This window comes from Pezoporus flaviventris, unplaced genomic scaffold (genome assembly GCF_033815535.1).
Source record: "Pezoporus flaviventris isolate CSIRO_AGI_PZ_B2104156 unplaced genomic scaffold, CSIRO_AGI_Pfla_v1 ptg000072l, whole genome shotgun sequence".
In the NCBI taxonomy this organism is placed as follows: Eukaryota; Metazoa; Chordata; class Aves; order Psittaciformes; family Psittacidae; genus Pezoporus; species Pezoporus flaviventris.
Window position 1 is genome coordinate 5,056,782 of NW_026892620.1, and position 17,908 is coordinate 5,074,689.

Here is a 17,908-nt window from a genome sequence, read left to right on the forward strand (position 1 = left end):
TCACAATAATCCATAGAATTTACTCTTTTTTCATTCATAAATATGACAGTAATTTTATTTAAAATCTGTGAATTAGTGTGAAAAATACTCAAGATGACATCTGCAAGCACGTTACTGCTGGCTTTGGCCCTTCAAGACGTGTATGATTAAAGTCTCTGGCATTGCAGACTAAAGTCAAGACTGAGTTTTTTTAGTGTAAGGAAAGACCCCCATCATATAAGGACTTTTTTTATTACTATGGTTAGGAGGGAGCAAAGAGGGAATAAATCAGTACAGATGACAAGATATCAAAAAGGGATATACCAAAATTTAAATCTTTCAGTGCATCTCCTGCCTTAATTAATTTTCTTCGTGAACAATCCTTCCCATGTATTCAGATGCTGAAGGTAACAAGGGCTAGATGCTGGAGAGAACATTGTATTTCTTTCATATTGTTTCAAATCCTGAATTAAATTCACCAATAAACACCTAATTAGTATTTCAATCCCAGATCTCTGTAAGCATTGCTCTCTAACAAAGCACAATTCAGTGTTTCATAATTCATACAAAGGAGATAAAGTAATCAGAAATGGAGATAATCCAGAAAGAATGGAGGTAGACTCTGATGTTCAGATTTGATGATCCTAATATATGGATAAATTTATTTGGCTCAGACTTGCAGCTGGCATGACTATAACTCCTTAGCAAGGTTTTAATTCTGTTTGCATTTATGCACCTCTACGGCATTTGCAGCGGAAAGCAGACTCTAGAGTAAAGAATATAAGCCTCCTGATTGAAGTACTATTTTTCTTAGTTAACTCTGCAGATCACTCAGAGGAAGTCCAGAGCACAGTTGGAAAAGCACAGCCATAACATGTAAACGATGCTATTTATGTCATAACTAGATATACAAGGGAGAGAAGACAGCAGCAAGGTGCTGCCTAATTTGCAAAATTACATTCATTTGTACAGTCTGTCACACAAATCACTGAAATAAAATGGTACCCAGCAGCTGGCAGATAATGTGGTATTCTCCTATGTACCACTGTTCTCTCTTCTAAATGGCATGCACTAGTTGACTGACAAGGAGGAGCTACTAAGCACAGACAAGGAAAGCTCTTGGCAGAGATACCTGGCTGCTAAAAGGAGATGGGCACTAGCAGTGACAAGATGAGCTGCTCAAACAGGCAGACATGCATACAACTTGTGCTTTAATTGCTGCCAGCGGAAGACTACATGACGATGGCTGCAACTGGCCTTACCTTATTCCAGGGTGTAACTGGGATGTAAGACCTTACTGGGCATGGTCCCAGACAATCTGGCCTGACTACACAGCTGCCCCTGCTTAGAGCAAGAGGGTGGACAGAAAACCTCTCAAGGTTGGAACTTTCCAACCTGAAATATCCTACAACAAGATGGTGACAGTATATCTCATTTTTGCAGCCTCCTAGTGGGAGCAGTGCACTGAAAAGATGAAATATTAGTAAAACTGTACTAAAAACACAGGAGAAAGTTACAGCCTTTCTAAACTCAGATCTCCATACTTAATCTCTGCAGAGATTAAAACCAAAGTGCAAGTGCTTTCAAAGGCCAGGCACATAGCACTACAGTTCATAAAATGCTAGCTTTAAAGTGCCATTAATTTATATCTTTTAGATGCTTCTCTCCCCAGAGCAGACCAAGAGACAGTGCTCTGCAAACACACATCCTCTGGTTCCAAGTCTTTCCTTTCTGATACAGAAATCATCAGTGAAATGAATTAAGAACAAAGTGGGGTGTGAAGAGTCAAATCCCAACCTCTATGAGGTTCAGTTTCTCTCAGAACATCACTGGTGCAGTCATGCTGCATGAACCCCAATATCTGATCCCAGCTGTCTGCCAGACACAAACATCAGCAACACTACTGGCATGTTAAGTCAAATGGTAACACTCAGGAGGATCACAGAGGAAGTATTTCTTTGTCACTAATTATATGTGGATGTGTAAGCACTTTTGCCTATTCTATATGGAGAAGCACAGGCAGTAAAAAGCCCTTCTGGCAAGCTACAGCCAACAAGCACCATTGTCTTCTAAAGCACACTACTTGGAAGGAAAAGTGCTATGTGGTAAAATACCCTGATTTAGTGAGAAATCACCAATTACAAAATTCCAAATTTGGAAAAAAGGAAATAATATTACCAAAGCTAATGTCGTGCATTCACCTTTCCTTCTGCTATGTCTCAGTCCTTCATTCATGCCCTCTAACCAGTGCAATGAACACTCCAATTAGTCATCATTTGCATCCTTTTAACAAAAGAAACCCACAGTCACTCTCATCTCTTTCCAATTAAGGAACCTATAGTTTCATTGTAGAGTTACATGTTTAATATGTTACCAGACACACATATGCCTATACAGATTTGCTGCAGTTTCACTTTAAGGAAGTAATTCCAAAGCAAATAAAGACTGAACAATACTTTTCTTATATCTTCAAGATAGTTATTATGCACCAAATTCCTCATTTGCAGTTAACAAACCTCATGACAAGTTCAAAGACTTCTTAGAATGCACCTTTAAAACTATGCAGTAAAGCTAAACTGTGCTTCTCTGCATGAACAGGGAATTTAGGCTTGTAACTCTCACCAGTATCAAAAGCAGTTCCATGCACAAGTCCCATTGAACCCAAAAAAGAGGAAACCCTCATAAATTATTTTTCCTTGAATTACTAAAATACCTCCAGGGCACCTTAATGTCACATTAAAACATCAAGGAACTTGTTTCTTAAATTTAACACAGTATTCAAAAAATAGTTTCAGAAATGTCCTTGGTACACCTCAGTCATTAAAGAAAACCTTTTACAGCAATCCGCTATTTGTCATGTAAAAACAGTGACATAATCACTAGAAATATGCAGTTTTCCAAGTCCTTCAGTAAAAAATAATCATGGTTAACAAACTGCTACTCACTGCCCAAAACAGGTATCTACATAATAATTTAATTAGCTGATGTAAAACGATCAATTTCCACTCAGACCCTGGATGCTTTCTTTAAAAGGCAAACCCAGAAAGCTTGAAAAATGTGCAGCTAGGAAGACTGCTGTGATAGGCAAGCCAAAAGAAAAAGAAAATGCTGCTAACAATTTGCTCTGCAAATAAAATGTAGCATAGATCCAATGTCATTCTTTAAGGAGGTAGCTTGAATGAGTCAAGGTTAAAAGCTCATTATTATGTTTTAAGTCTGTCACACCAAATAGCTAAATATTCTGCTAAGGAAAGGATACAAACATTTGATTTACAACAGATGATGAGATGTGCTCATAATTATGAAGCTATCCTCATTTGTGTTACCCTTTTAAAGTATAAGAGCCATGACCAAGGTTGTCCTGACAGGCGCCTGTAACATAATGCTATGGATGACATGTTACTTCTTTTTTAATGTAATTTTCTTCAGTGATTAATTTAAACAAAAGTTTTAAAAGCTGATCAGTATGAACTTCAGAATGAGAGCTTTATCACACAATGAAGTTGCCTCTGAACAGAGGAGAAAAAGACACGCTGTGCTCTGCCTGCATTTTCACATGCAAAGTAACAACTCCCCTTTCCGACTACCACATTGACATCATGCAGCATCTGCCTTCGACTTTTTGCATATGCATTGAAAAGACACACCTCAGAAAATGAAAAAGACAGTTTTAAAATCAAAATAGCCATTTTGTTACTTACAGCATTTGATAAAATGGTAATGAGACATTCTTTCATCTCAGGCTGTAGTCTTGCTACAGGTTTCAGCATTTTCTGCTGCAACTGTCATGCCCAGAAAATGCATTATTTAGAGCCCTTCCTCAGGTATCCAGTATACCTCAGAATACATTATTCAATGTAGTTTCCGTTCCAGGATCTTGCAAAGGCTTCCAAGTCATCCTCACCCGTCTGCTGGCGTTAAGATAAACCTCTGTGCGTCTTGAACCATGACTACTGCACGTGCTATTGTAGCACAATTGATTGACACAGCTCCTAATCCCACATCACCACGAATAGAAAGATTTAATTGGTGTGCACTTGCAGCCACGTTCTTCCAGCACTGAGGTGTGCAGCTGCACTGCGGCTCTCACAATCCTGCCAGTTAATGGCTTTTCAATAGCTTTCAAATGGCAGCAAACTAAGCTTGATGAGAGGCTCGAATGAAATAGCAGAACAGGGGATCTTAAATTTTATGTGTGCATGTTGCGCGTGTGCCAAATGTGACCAGATTCTTAGCTTGTACAAAACCAGGATTATTTTTAGTTGCCACCAGTTGCTGTGTGAATAGGAAATTGATACAGGTTGCCAAAAATAACCACCTTTTAGCATCACAGATCATTTTTTCAGTATGTTGAAAGGTAAAAATCAGGACAGAGCCCACAGCCATCTTCAGATTCTCCTGGTTCATGCATGGGTTCATTTAAATTAAGCTAGGAAACATGCTTGTGTGTACATTCCTTGATACGCTCTTGTTTTGTCATTTATTTGTATTACATTTGCATCTTTTTCACAGGTGGAATGCTTATGCCAGAAGAAAGAATGTGCAAGCTCTGCATGGTTTATATGATGATTATGTGCATGTTATCTAATGATATTTTAATCACTGATTGTCAGACAAAAAGCTTATGAAAATGCATCACTAAGAACAAGTCCATACAATTATTTATCAGATCGCAGAATAACGAGACAATGTATACTGATGCATTACCCAGTTTCAGATTAAGGGCACACAAAAGACAGACCTGCATTGTATTTTAAATACCCAGGCTGTATTATCCTCCAAGAACAATTCATGCATTAATTTTCCAAAAACAGTCACCCAGGAATTTAGTTGCTACTTCTTTGAGAAACTACCACAGAACTGCAGTGAAATATTTTTATAAAATAGAATTTAGAAATTAGGAAAATTGTGCTCAGAGAAAATTTATGTTGTTTACTATGTGTCATGCTTACCACATTCACTGAGAACTCTTGTGAAGGGAAACTGATAGCCTAGCCATATTTAAATTTTTTACTTGTCTGAAAGGTTCTTGCCTACTGTTTTGTACACATACAATTTTTAACAGCTACAAAGTGTTAAAGGGACTACAAAGGGAAAAGGGTCTAACTCATTAGTAAAGATTACTAATTCAGATTCTATTAACTACTCTGCAAAGTTCCCACAATAGTAGAAAGATATATATTCACAGGCTTCCAGTGATCTATTATCAAAACCCTTAGGTGAAAATTCTCAGCTCCAAACAGCCACATATTTAAAATCTGATTTTAGGTATAATATTCACAGCAATAGTTTTGCAAAACTAATTATTTAGGTAGGTTATTTGTTTTTTTTTTTTTTCCCTAAAAACATCATTTTTCAAAAGAAAGAGGGAAAAAAAACTAGAAATAACCAGGAGACATAGAGATAAATTATATAAACCATGATACAGTAATTACATTACCAGGGAAACTTTTCACTCTAAAGCTCAGAAGTCCAAAGTAATTAAATCTATCCAAATTTTCTTTCACAACTGTACAACACTAGGCCAGTATGGGCCATATGACTTATAAAATAAACATACACAGTGTTTTAACAGGCAATGTTAGTCATAGTTCATGAGCAAGTGTCAAGTAATGTCACAAAAAGCCCTTTGAGCAATACTTTTCGGTGTAGACATTCCTGACAAGTTCATCTCTGGTGGTACTGTCAGGCAGACAAACTGCCATGTCTAATACCATCATGCTTCCACCAGCCCACAATGGTTAGAACTAGGAGGACTCTTGGTAAACACTGGTGAATGGAAGTAATGGACAAAGGATGCTTTGCTGAAGAGAGATAAAGAGAAACGGAAGTATATATGATTATGGCTTGAACAAAATGCAGAGAAAAGGTATTTGGATGTATCATTTGAGATCATAATATATGTGTTTATCTACTGAACTGCCATAGTGAAAATTTAGGATGATGAAACTTAGTACTTATATGACGAGTTAGACTGCATACTTCATCCTGCAAGAAATGAGAGAAAATTCAATAAGGCCAAGTATAAGGTGCTGAACCTGGGTCAGGGCAACTCCCGGTATCCATAAAGGCTGGGGGATGAAGGGATTGAGAACAGCCCTGCAGAGAAGGACTTAGGGGTACTGGTGGATGAAAAGCTAGACATGAGCCAGCAGTGTGCACTTGCAGACCAGAAAGCCAACTGTCCTGGGCTGCATCAGAATGAGCCAGTTGAGGGAGCTGATTCTCCACCTCTGCTCTGCTCTGGTGAGTCCCCATCTGGAGCACTGCATTGAGCTCTGGTGTGTCCAGTACATGACAGACACAGACTTGTTTGAGTGGGTCCAGAGGAGGACTGCAAAAATGATCAGAGGAATGGAACACCTCTTCTATGAAAAAGGCTGAGAGAGTCAGGGTTGTTCTGCCTGCAGAAGAGAAAGTTCCAGGGAGATGTTATTGCAGCCTTTCAGTATTTAAAGAGGGCTTATAACAAAGATTGGGAAAATACTTTAGTAGGGTCCGCTGAACTAGGATAAGGGGTAATGGTTTTAAACTCAAAAAGGATATAAGGAAGAAATTTTTTATGATGCATTTAAAGCAGCACTGTATACTGCTGTCAGCAGGAAGTTTTGACACATTGGAGGGCAGCATTAAAGTAGCACAAAAATGAGGAGGAAGGAAAGGTGCCAGATAAACCTATGGTCAAATGAAAACATTAGGCAGAGTAAGTAGCATGAAATGGAGAATAAGGAGAAATGAGAACAAGGGATATCTGTGACTGCAGAGATGGGATGAACCTTGAGAAAAGTAGCAGCTGAACTTGAAGCAAAATTTTGGAAGCCAGAATAGGAATACTGAAAAGGAAGAAATCTGGTCTACATGTTGGAAAGACAAACTACTTCAACCGCAACCTTTTGCTAGGATGGAAAGAGAGAAAGAACAGAGAAAGAAATTGCTGCACTCACAGTGGCAGATGTCCATGCCATAAACAAAGATTTCAAGTGTGAGAACAAAAAGAAAAATTTAGGTTTCTGATACGAGCCCAAAGGAGGGAATATTTTGCTGTCAGTGATTTTACAAGGCAAATAATACAATTTGCTTATTCACAAGAAAACTGATATTAGTCATGGTTACATATTTTCTCCTGATTGAACTCCAGCAACGAGAAAGGAATTCTGGAAAAAAAAAAAATAAAACCCAAACACCAGAAGATATACACAACACTTAAAATCCAACCATGTAAACTATGGATGTATATCTGGACAAGCCCCAAGTACATTATAATACTGCTTTATCTGAACATTAGGGAACATAGAAACATTTTCATTCACAACCCCACTGGTTTCAAGAACACGCCAGTGTTTAAGTCTACAATAAGGCACAAGCGTACTTGGCCTGGTGAAAAAAGACTGAGCTAGTATTAAACCTGGTGATAAAACACTTAATAATGTATTTGATTTTGTACAGCTTACCAAAACCAGAGAGGAAACAGAACCAAGGTCAGAAAAGCAGATACATTTACCTCTTCTGGAAAAATTCCTTGCCACCTCTCCCTACAGAAAGAAAACAGCCATTTTCATGCTATGTACAAATCCAGCATCCAACAGAATCTTGGAATTGGTCAACCATCACTAGGATAGCTATTTGCCTTATGATAAACATACATTTATGGATCATCATCTCAGGGTAGACACTGCTTTCACACCTCAATTTTCAAGGCTCAAAACTTGTCTCAGAAAGATCACCTATGAAATAACCTACAATGACTTACAAAAAAAAACCCCACTGCTTAAAATAAGGTCTTGCTGCCAAGAACTGACATGCTGTATTGTATTTATGTCATGTAAGTATTTTGTTGCTCTGCCAGTGTCTTCGGGTGTCACAAGCAACTGAACAGCTAATATTTTTATCATAGTATTTTATAATTCACATGTAACTGTGCGATTTGATAGAGAAATGCAGAACTATCTGCCAGCAATTTGAATAATGAGAAAAACACCGTAACGATGGGGTTTAAAAACATGACAGATGCTCCCTGTTTATGCCTTTTTCATTCAGTACAACAAAGCTTGCTATATTCCTTCAGATGTTACAATTTTATTGCATTACTTATGGTTTTAAGACTGCAGATGAAAAGAATGGGATGCAGAGTAACATTAACATTACTCACATATTTTGACAAATGATACTGCTTAGCAATCAATCCTTGGACATGCTATCCAGATGTCAACAGGCCACTCTTCAAATAACACCTGGTAGTTGTATGCTCGTCAGGAAGCTAAGGATGAACCATAGCATACGTAGATACTTAGCAAGAAGGATTCTAGACTAACGTTTTCTACATGCATCACAACAGAAAAAAGACATAGCAGTTTTTCCAAATAAATTTTCAGATTAGCTGACCTGTAAAATGGATGAGTTTGGTTCTATCTATAGCAGCAACAAACCAAATCTAATAACTCAACCACTCAGAGTGTGGTTGACTCCCAGAGAACCAGATGACTTTTCCTCTTCTCTTCCTCCAACCTTTGCCCACTTTCCTCCTTTCCCATTTCACTGCAAATGCCTTGATTTTTCATGAAGAAGGTGATCTTCCTCCCACTCTTCTACCACTGGATCAAACCCTTAAAGAATAAGGAAAGTGAAAAAATCCTTTTTCTTCTTCTCCATTTATGTTATAACTAAATGCATATGGGTGGACTTTTTAATGGCTTGGAAACAGTAGATTAAAATCACAGGACATTATTACCCAGCATTGATGAAGTTTGCAAAATAACCAGGAGAAGGTATGTGCCATCTGAGAGCACCACCTGCTTCCTCCCATACCCAAAAATATCGCTTTTTAGGCTGGATGTAAATCTCTCTAGAAGTTTCTTAACTGGACAAGATGAAGCAGCTACCACTTGTAGTAGGACAGCCCATAACTGCGTAATAACAAGGCTAAATACAAGAAAGAAATCCCAATAGTTTCATATATGGTTAGTCCCATCTTGGGCATTGGAAGTGACTCAATAATGAATTTCTTCATTACAATCTGTATATACTTTTTAAAAAAAAAATTAGATTTCTTACTAGACTTGATGGAAGGATGTCAAAGAGGAGCTGCAGACTTTTTATGTAAAAAGCTCCTTATGGGACTGAAAAGAAACTATCAAGACACATGTTAAAATGATAAACAGAAAAACATGACAGTCATCGCAAACTCCAGACACAAGAGAGAATGAAAAAACAACCATGAATTTCCATATAAAGAGTTGTTACATGATAATATAGGGTTGTGGTTTTTAAGTTTACAATATTTAGTAAAGAAATAGACAATGGTAAGAATTCAGTTTAACATGAAAAGTGCATTGTTATTCTCCTGACAATTATCAAACACCATGACTCACTGCACTGTATCCTTTTTTTTTTCTTTTCTAATTTCTTTGATAATTTTAAAACCAGGAGACAAATAATGACCACTCTAGAGGATGGATAAAAATCTAAGAATAAAACAGAGGAATTTGTACATCCTTTATAGGAGCAAATGTTATTACAACAATGTAAATCTTGAAGTATAATTACAGAAATCTTGAAAGGACTGTGGAAGTTAAGATAAAGCGTGTTCCTAATTTAGAAAAAAGTAACCCAAACAGCTGAAAAAGCTGAAGAATGCAGTGACCGAATTAGACTCTTCTGGAACTGTCAGATAGCAAAAAGGATGGTGTGGCAATTAGTAATCTCAGAGATAACTCTATTAGTAGGTGTTCAAAAGGCAAACAAATAAATGAAACAAAAAACAACAACAAAAACTAAGAATTGATGTTGAAGATTTGTAAAGGGTGGTGAAGTAACTGTATTTTAAATTAGCCAATCATGACATCCAAGAAATCCAACCCAAATAAAAACATTTGCACTACATTCTGCAGAACAAGCATAGAATAAACCTCAGATCTAAGTTTTAACTGGATTTGCAAGATACTGAGGGGAGTTCTGTAGACACAGGATGAATATTGGACATTTTTTATTGTGCTGACAATTACAATCATAGAATCACAGAACCATTCTATGAATGGTTTGGGTTGGAAGGGATGCCTTCCAATAGACCAGGTTGCTCAAAGCCTCATCCAACCTGGACTTGAACACTGCCAGGGGTGGGGCAGCCACAGCTTCTCTGGGCAATCTGTTCCAGTGCCTCACCACCCTCACAGGAAAGAATTTCTTCCTAAATCTGTTCTCTTTTGGTTTAAAGCTATTCCCCCTTGTCCTATCACTACTTGCTCTACAAGTGCGGCAGCACTCCAGAACTGACGAAGACTGGGAGGCCTCCTATAATCCTAGGGTGAAATCGGTGTGCTCAGCTCACTCCCTGGAATGTCTGTACACCAATGCGCGCAGCATGGGAAATAAGCAGGAGGAGCTGGAAACCTGTGTTAAGTCAGGAGACTATGATCTGGTGGCAATTACAGAGACGTGGTGGGACAGCTCACATGACTGGAATATAGTCATGGAGGGCTATGTCCTTTTCACAAAAGACAGGCCAGCCAGGAAGGGTGGTGGGGTTGCTCTTTATGTGCAGGAGCAACTACAGTGCACTGAGTTCTGTCCGGGGACAGATGACGAGCGAGTTGAGAGTCTGTGGGTGAGAATTAAGGGGCAGGCTGGCAGGGGGGATACTGTTATGGGTGTCTGTTACAGACCACCAGATCAGGGTGAGGAAGTTGACGAGGCCTTCTACAGGCAGCTGAGAGCGGCCTCACAGTCACAGGCTGTGGTCGTCGTGGGGGATTTTAACTTCCCTGATGTTTGCTGGAAGGACCACTCGGCAACCCAGCCACAGTCCAGGAGGTTCCTCCAGTGTATGGATGATAACTTCCTCCTGCAAATGGTGAATGAGCCAACCAGGAGAGGAGTGCTGCTGGATCTCATCCTCACTAACAAGGAGGGTCTGGTCGAAGCAGTAAGGGTTGAGGGGCCCAGAACTGGACACAATATTGCCAATGGCATCCTGGGGTGTATTAGAAGGGCGGTGGTTAGTAGGTCGAGTGAGGTCCTCCTTCCCCTCTACTCTGCCCTGGTGAGACCCCATCTGGAATATTGTGTCCAGTTCTGGGCCCCTCAGTTCAAGAAGGACAGGGACCTGCTGGAGAGAGTCCAGCGCAGGGCAACAAAGATGATTAAGGGAGTGGAGCATCTCCCTTATGAGGAAAGACTGAGGGAGCTGGGTCTCTATAGTTTGGAGAAGAGGAGACTGAGGGGTGACCTTATTAGTGTCTATAAATATATAAAGGGGGAGTGTCACGAGGATGGAGCCAGGCTCTACTCAGTGGCAAACAATGATAGGACAAGGGGTAATGGGTACAAACTGGAACACAAGAGGTTCCACTTAAACTTGAGAAGAAGCTTCTTCTCAGTGAGGGTGACGGAACACTGGAACAGGCTGCCCAGGGAGGTTGTGGAGTCTCCTTCCCTGGAGACATTCAAAACCCGCCTGGACACATTCCTGTGTAACCTTATCTAGGTGTTCCTGCTCCGGCAGGGGGATTGGACTAGATGATCTTTCGAGGTCCCTTCCAGTCTCTAGCATACTGTGTGTGTACTGTGTGTGTACATAAAAAGCCCCTATCCAGCTTTCCTGTAGGCCCTCCTTAGGTAGCTTAAGTCCTCTGATGTACATAATAGTTTCAATTATACACTGTAATCAAAATGGCATATTATTAAATTATAAGAAACAATCTGAAATGCAAAGATTAAAATTAAGCAAAAGGGCTACCCAAGACCTATTTTGTTTTCTGATCTCTCTATTGTCCTTTTTATCTCATACTAAATACAATATTGCTTCCTTTTCAGAGCCTTTCTGCACTCAATCCTACATGTTAACTTGTTAACGCATACTTGGCTTCCAATTTTTTCTTACAAATGAAGAACAGAACAAAACTGGGACTTCAGAGAGGAAAGGGGTGCAAAAATACATGCCATTTAAATAAACTGACAATGCTGACAGATGTGCACAGTGTAGCAACATGCAGCTGGGACAGCCACTCTGACTCTACACCTTCTCCAGTCTCTGATGGCTGCATTTATTTATTTATTTCCTCCTTTTTATTTTGTTTGCATCAGTGTTTCAGGAATTCGTCATTCTGACCACAAGGACCAGATGAGAGTATGAACTGATGCAAATGATAACCAAATCAAAGTGTATTATGATAAGAACTTTTGATACAAGAGACCATTATACAGCTTGAAGATGACATGGACAAGTAGATAAACCAGTGAACACAAAAGGGATGCAGAATTTACTGCACTCAGCATGACCATAATAGAATTACCCCTCATTCTCAAATTAGCAGAAAATAAACAAGGAGCTGACAAGAATTAGGCAGCTGTTAGGGGAAGGAGATGGAAAAGGAGAGAGGTATATAAAGAAGACAGGAAAACAGGCACAGTGACATGACTGTTAAAGGCACTGATTTATAGGGATATCCAAGCAACACTGAAAAAGCAGTAAATCAACATAATTAAAATTATTTGAGGTCAAATTAAGGACAGTGAGGTTACAAACAAAAGAAGTCAAAAATGGTGGAAAGAAGGAAAAGAATTTCTTCCATACAGGCAGTGAACAGGACACATCTGAGATGCCAGTAAGAACAGAAATAAAGGAGGATCTGCAAACATGGACTAAGAATCATGTGGAGAGTGCTAAGGATTAATCAATAAATACAAGATGCCCTGATAATCAGCTCCTTCATACAAAAAAAAAAAATTAAATATTCAGGTCAGATTTGTGTTTTGTACAAACATGAAAAACAAAGACAAAATTCCTCAACTCAGTGAGCACCTGATTTACACATGAACAAGAAGAGAGTAAGGCAGCCTTGCACAGTTACTGCACATACCACTGGAGCAGCTATAATGTCAGTATGCTGTCTAAGTTTGCTGAAAATTCTGATAGCTGGTACCCAGCTTTTTTATAATAATGTATGTTATGCTTTATTTCATTCCCCAATGATTTGAAAACCCATGGAACTTATTCTTACAGAATAATGTATTTCTTTTCTTACTTGGAATGGCTGGATGTTCGTAAGAAGCAGAAGATTCACTTCTTTGCGTTCAAATGAACACTTCTTTCAATCAAACACTGCATTAGAAAAGTAGTTACTATTCTAATATTCTTTTCTTAGAAATACAATAGTAATTACCTTTTATTTCAAATAGCAAGGGACAACAGAGAAGGTAGCAAAACAGAAATGCAAAAACACAATGTGGTAAAACATGTCTATAAAGAAGAATTATCCATCAGGGTAAATCACACCACTCCAATCAATCTATAAGGTGGGGTGATTTTGCTTTCATTTATAGCAGAGTTTTCCTCGGCACCTTGCTATCCCAGCAGAGGACAAACTGCATGAGAAGTTATTTCCTTCACCATTTAGCCAAAACACGTAACGTTGAAATCTCCAAGGATTGCCACTCAAAGCTGTAAATTCTTAGAAAAGAAAGCCACACAAGTTGGCACTGACTATAAACCATTCTTTCAGAATTCTTAGATCTTAACCTCAAAATCGGCAGCTCTGTCACTGCCTTCAAAGCTAAATCCTTTAAAGTGAATGACCTAAGATTATTGGAAAATTACGTAAGTGAGCTATCTTGGAAAAAAAGAATTGGCAATTATGCATAGCACACCAAGACTAATTTGCATAACATCTTTCAAATGCTCCTGCTGAACCTGGTGTTAACTGGAGACTATGCATTTACCCATTTTTCAATATTTTTGCCATTTCAAAACCTCTTTCCCTTATCATTATCAACATATTTTTGTCAAATTCAAGGACAACATAGCAATAGGTAATGCTAATTTGACTAGAGAAATTAGTGGGATTAATTTCACCAGCTCTAGGTCTAATCTTATGGCCTTGGCTGACGTCAAGAGTGGATATGGCTCATCACTTTTTACTATCAGTTCTTCTAGGTCTTCTGTCTATGTAAATTGAATATTGCATTAACATGGGTTTACTGAATTCAGTTCCTTATGTTTTAAGGAGAAAAAAAATCACATCTGCTAAAAAATGTTGGCATTTGTTGAACCTAATTATAGTGTCTGAAACTAACACGTATTTAGAGTGTTTGCTAAAGACAATTTCATATTAGGATGCATTTAATCATCAGAAGCAAATTTCAAAAACATTTTTTAAACATGAAAAAAAGCTATAAAGGCTGAGCACACAGATTTATTAATAATATGGAAAGGTCCAAAGCTTTGTGATATGAAGAACTTTTTTTTTTTTTTTTTTGGTGTGCCTCTAGCTTCTTTCTCCTTTTGATCAGGATACCATACATAACACAGAAGTAGTAAGTAGTTTTCCATGGTTCAGTCCAAAATGTATAATTAGAATACCTCAAAGGTTGTACAGGTTGATGAGTAAGTAAACAGGGTCCTTCAATAAGTAACTTGGGAGACCAGTTAACCTATAGGTATCTCATCTTACAGCAGTTAAACATCTTTGTACCTGGTCTCAGTCAACATGTGGTAAATTAGCTGTGTGCAAAAATCCCACTTCAGTGTTGGCATCAAATATGTTCATCACTTTAAAAGGTGATAGAAAAAATATGACTCTGTGGATGCAGATGTTTCACAATGAGACTGGGGGTGACAAGACTGGCAAGAAGATTTTCCCCACTGAGGTTAGCTGCTGATAATAGACCTATGGAGCAAAGTGTACAGCTCTTGATGTGCCAAAGGGACACTCTATCTCAGGAGAGTTCAGGACCTACATCCTGGATAAATGTCATACTCCAAACAGGTATAAACGTAACTGGGATCCCTGCGGACCTTAAAAGAAACAGGCACTAAAAGTTGGTATTTCTCACCAGGAAGGGTGCAATCCAATTAATACAATCTGAAACATAAGGCCAAAAAACAGTGCCCCTGATCACACAGCTCAGGAGGTCTGCAGCAATTCATCTGGACAGAAGAAAATAGGTTTTTCAGACTTCAACTTTCTAGCAACAAAATAAATGGCTATTTTTGCTTTTGCTGCTGTTGTTCTCCTTTTGCATAAATATTTGAAACTATAACCTATTTTGTATGTTTTAAATATTTTTATTTACAATTATCTTAAACTACAAATGATTTCAAGGTAGTTAGCCAACACTGAAACACTTCAGTAAAAATGACATTTACCTTAATACAGGAGGTAAAAGGACTCTGTACTGAGCATCTGAGTTACAGCATAAGCTAATATATTGCTACAAGCCATAGCTGTACAATAGCTACCTCACGTTATTTCTCAGATGAGCTGGCACCCCCTGGCTCCGCACCGATTCTGCACCTGTAAACTTAAGAGTCCTGCCGCTCACCAAGATGCTCTCTGAGATACCATAAACAATGACAATGAGTGGAAAACAGACTGAATAGTTTAAAATGCTCTTTTTTACATGAAGGGAGCAAGGTGCACTCTCATTTCAGCTATTAAAAGCAGAGTTACTAGTTACTTCTCTGCAATAAATAATCCATAGCCCACTGACAGAGATAAACAGCTGGAAGCTGCCACCTTATTCACAGACCTTTTTCTTTCTCTTAATTCTTCTCCATACCCTCAGAGGTAGACAATGGACAAAGAAATGCATTCCTTTCCAATAGTGGCTTTTTAAAGTCCAGTTTTTAAGCAACAAATGTTGGTCATTTATAGTTAATCTCTGATCTAAGGCAGTTTGTATTGTACTCTTATGGCTCTTCTTCATAATATTATGTCCTAGAGAATTGATAGCACCTTTTTTCCTATCTTACTGGCAGGATGGCCAAGAAATGGTGTTAGAGAACACAATCAGCAGTGTGGATGACAGTATCAAAGAAGTGAAGGTAAGAGAGAGAAGGCACTCGAAGTGTACCGCTTCTGTTAGAGAGGGTGAAGTTTTTACAATAAAATAATCATATAAAATAGTAAAGTGATTATATTTGAGAAATTTACAAATCAATAGTGAGGCTTTTTATAATAGAAGACGTTGTAACTTTGCCGTTTTGTATCATAGTTACTCTGTAACTACATGATACAATGGTAGTCTTGGTAGCAAGAGCTAACATAACTGCATATGGTGAGGGGAGTATAGGTGTATGTATTGTAAAACTCTACCCAAGCAGAACCTAAGTTTAAGATAGCCAAAAACGGCATACCAGAAGCATCCTGGTGAAGATAAGAGAATGCTAATGTCCGGAAGACGATTGGGACCTGGCCAAGTAAAGGAAAGGTGAAAAGGACAACCTGAGGAAGACTCCTTACTTCATCAGGGCGACCACCAGAGGGGGCGGCGCAAGCACAGAAGAGGCTGATGTCGTAATAGATTGATGTAGCAATCTTTGATGCATATGTATTAGTCAATGATGTAATCTGTGTTGAATATGTATTAGTTACGAAATTTTTAGTGTATAAATTGCGAACGCGATGTGACGGGAATCGGAACCAGATTTGGGTGCGTACCCCTGGTTCCCGGCACCTCAATAAAGCACCTCATATAACCATCCCAGTGGTTATGTGTTTGTCTCGACGCTAATACTTCCAGTCCTGCTCTGATGAATACACCCTGAGATGCCATGATGGAAGAGAAAGGCAAATCTGCAGCTGTCCACTCTGTGCCTCCACCAGCTGCTCCAGACATATCAAGGGTAGAGAAACCAGAGAGAAGGGTGAACGGCTGGCTGACAGCTGTAAGGATCTCATGAGCACATCCATCAGTCCAGCTCCAGTTGGCCACTTCCCTGCTGCTCATGGGCTGGGGCAGCTGCCATGGGGAGAGAAGAGTGGGGGATGGCAGCCCCCAGGTACTGGCTCAGCCCACCCACAGGGACTCCCAGCAGAGCAGAAGCAGAGTAGGGGCAGGCAGAGAGGATGCCAGGTCCTGCACTTGGGCTACAACAACCCCATGCAATGCTATAGGCTTGCGGAAGAGTGGCTGGAAAGCTGCTTGGCAGAAAAGGATCTGAGGGTGCTGATTTGACAGCTGCTGAACATGAGCCATCCTGGGCCCAGGCAGCCAGGAAGGCCAACAGCATCCCAGCCTGTTTCAGAAACAGTGTGGACAGCAGTATTCAAGAAGAAAATCAGTACATCTCCCTGTACTCAGCACTGGTGAGGCCGCACCTCGAATCCTGTACTCAGCTCTGGGCTCTTCACTACAAGAGAGACATTGAGGTGCTCGAGCAGGTCCAGAGAAAGGCAGTGAAGCTGGTGAAGGGCCTGGAAAACAAGTCTGATGAGGAATGGCTGAGAGAACTGGGGGTGCTTATTCTGGAGAAGAGAAGACTCAGGGGGGACTTTATCGCTCTCTGCAACTACCTGAAAGGAGGATGGAGCAAGGAGGTGACTGGTCTCTTTTCCCAGGTAGCAAGAGGACAAGAGGAAATGGCCTCAAGCTGCTCCAGGGGAGGTTTAGACTGGATGTTAGGAAAAATGTCTTCACAAAGAGCCTGCTCAGGGAAGTGGTGGAATCACTGTTCCTGGAAGCGTTCAAAAACAGTGTAGATGAGGCCCTCAGTGAAATGGTTTAGTGGTGGCATTGGCAGTCCTGGGGTAACGTTTGGACTTGATCTTGAAGGTGCTTTCCAACCTAGCTATTTCTATGATTCTACAGAGATCTCTACGCCCTTGCCTCACAGTCCTACTCTCTGTATTGTAGGCAGGTGATAGCTTATCAGTCCCTGATGATGATGTTTGATGGAAATCTTGCTGTAAGATGTAGGTGCATTGTTATCAGATACCTCCTAGAGCAGTGGCAGGCTGGAACACAGAAGGCAGAACTGACCAGCCAGGAAAAGCCTTAGTGGGTAAGAGGGGCAGAGCTGTCCCTAACTGAAATAAGATTGGTGATGGACAGGACAGGAGTGCTGCAGCTGCTGAGCTGAAGCATCAGTGTCTGTCCTGATTGAAAAACATTGTTTTTCCTCTCTCTAATGAAAATCTGTGGAAGAGAAGACCAT

General features: G+C 39.6%; 1 protein-coding gene across 4 annotated transcripts in view; it reads right to left on the minus strand.

Annotated features, from left to right (window-relative positions):
• The window catches only part of MYO16 (myosin XVI), a 381,803-nt gene that overhangs the window by 291,812 nt on the left and 72,083 nt on the right, over positions 1–17,908 (minus strand). Inside the window, exon 1 of one of the 4 annotated variants that reach the window (XM_061472778.1) lies at positions 3,681–4,182. The exons of 2 other annotated variants lie outside the window; for them this stretch is intronic. In XM_061472778.1, the coding sequence (XP_061328762.1) occupies positions 3,681–3,708 (28 nt within the window). In that variant the 5' untranslated portion in view covers positions 3,709–4,182. Of the gene's footprint in view, positions 1–3,680; positions 4,186–17,908 lie in introns of those variants that run through there. One more of the 4 variants, XM_061472782.1, reaches the window with a different exon arrangement.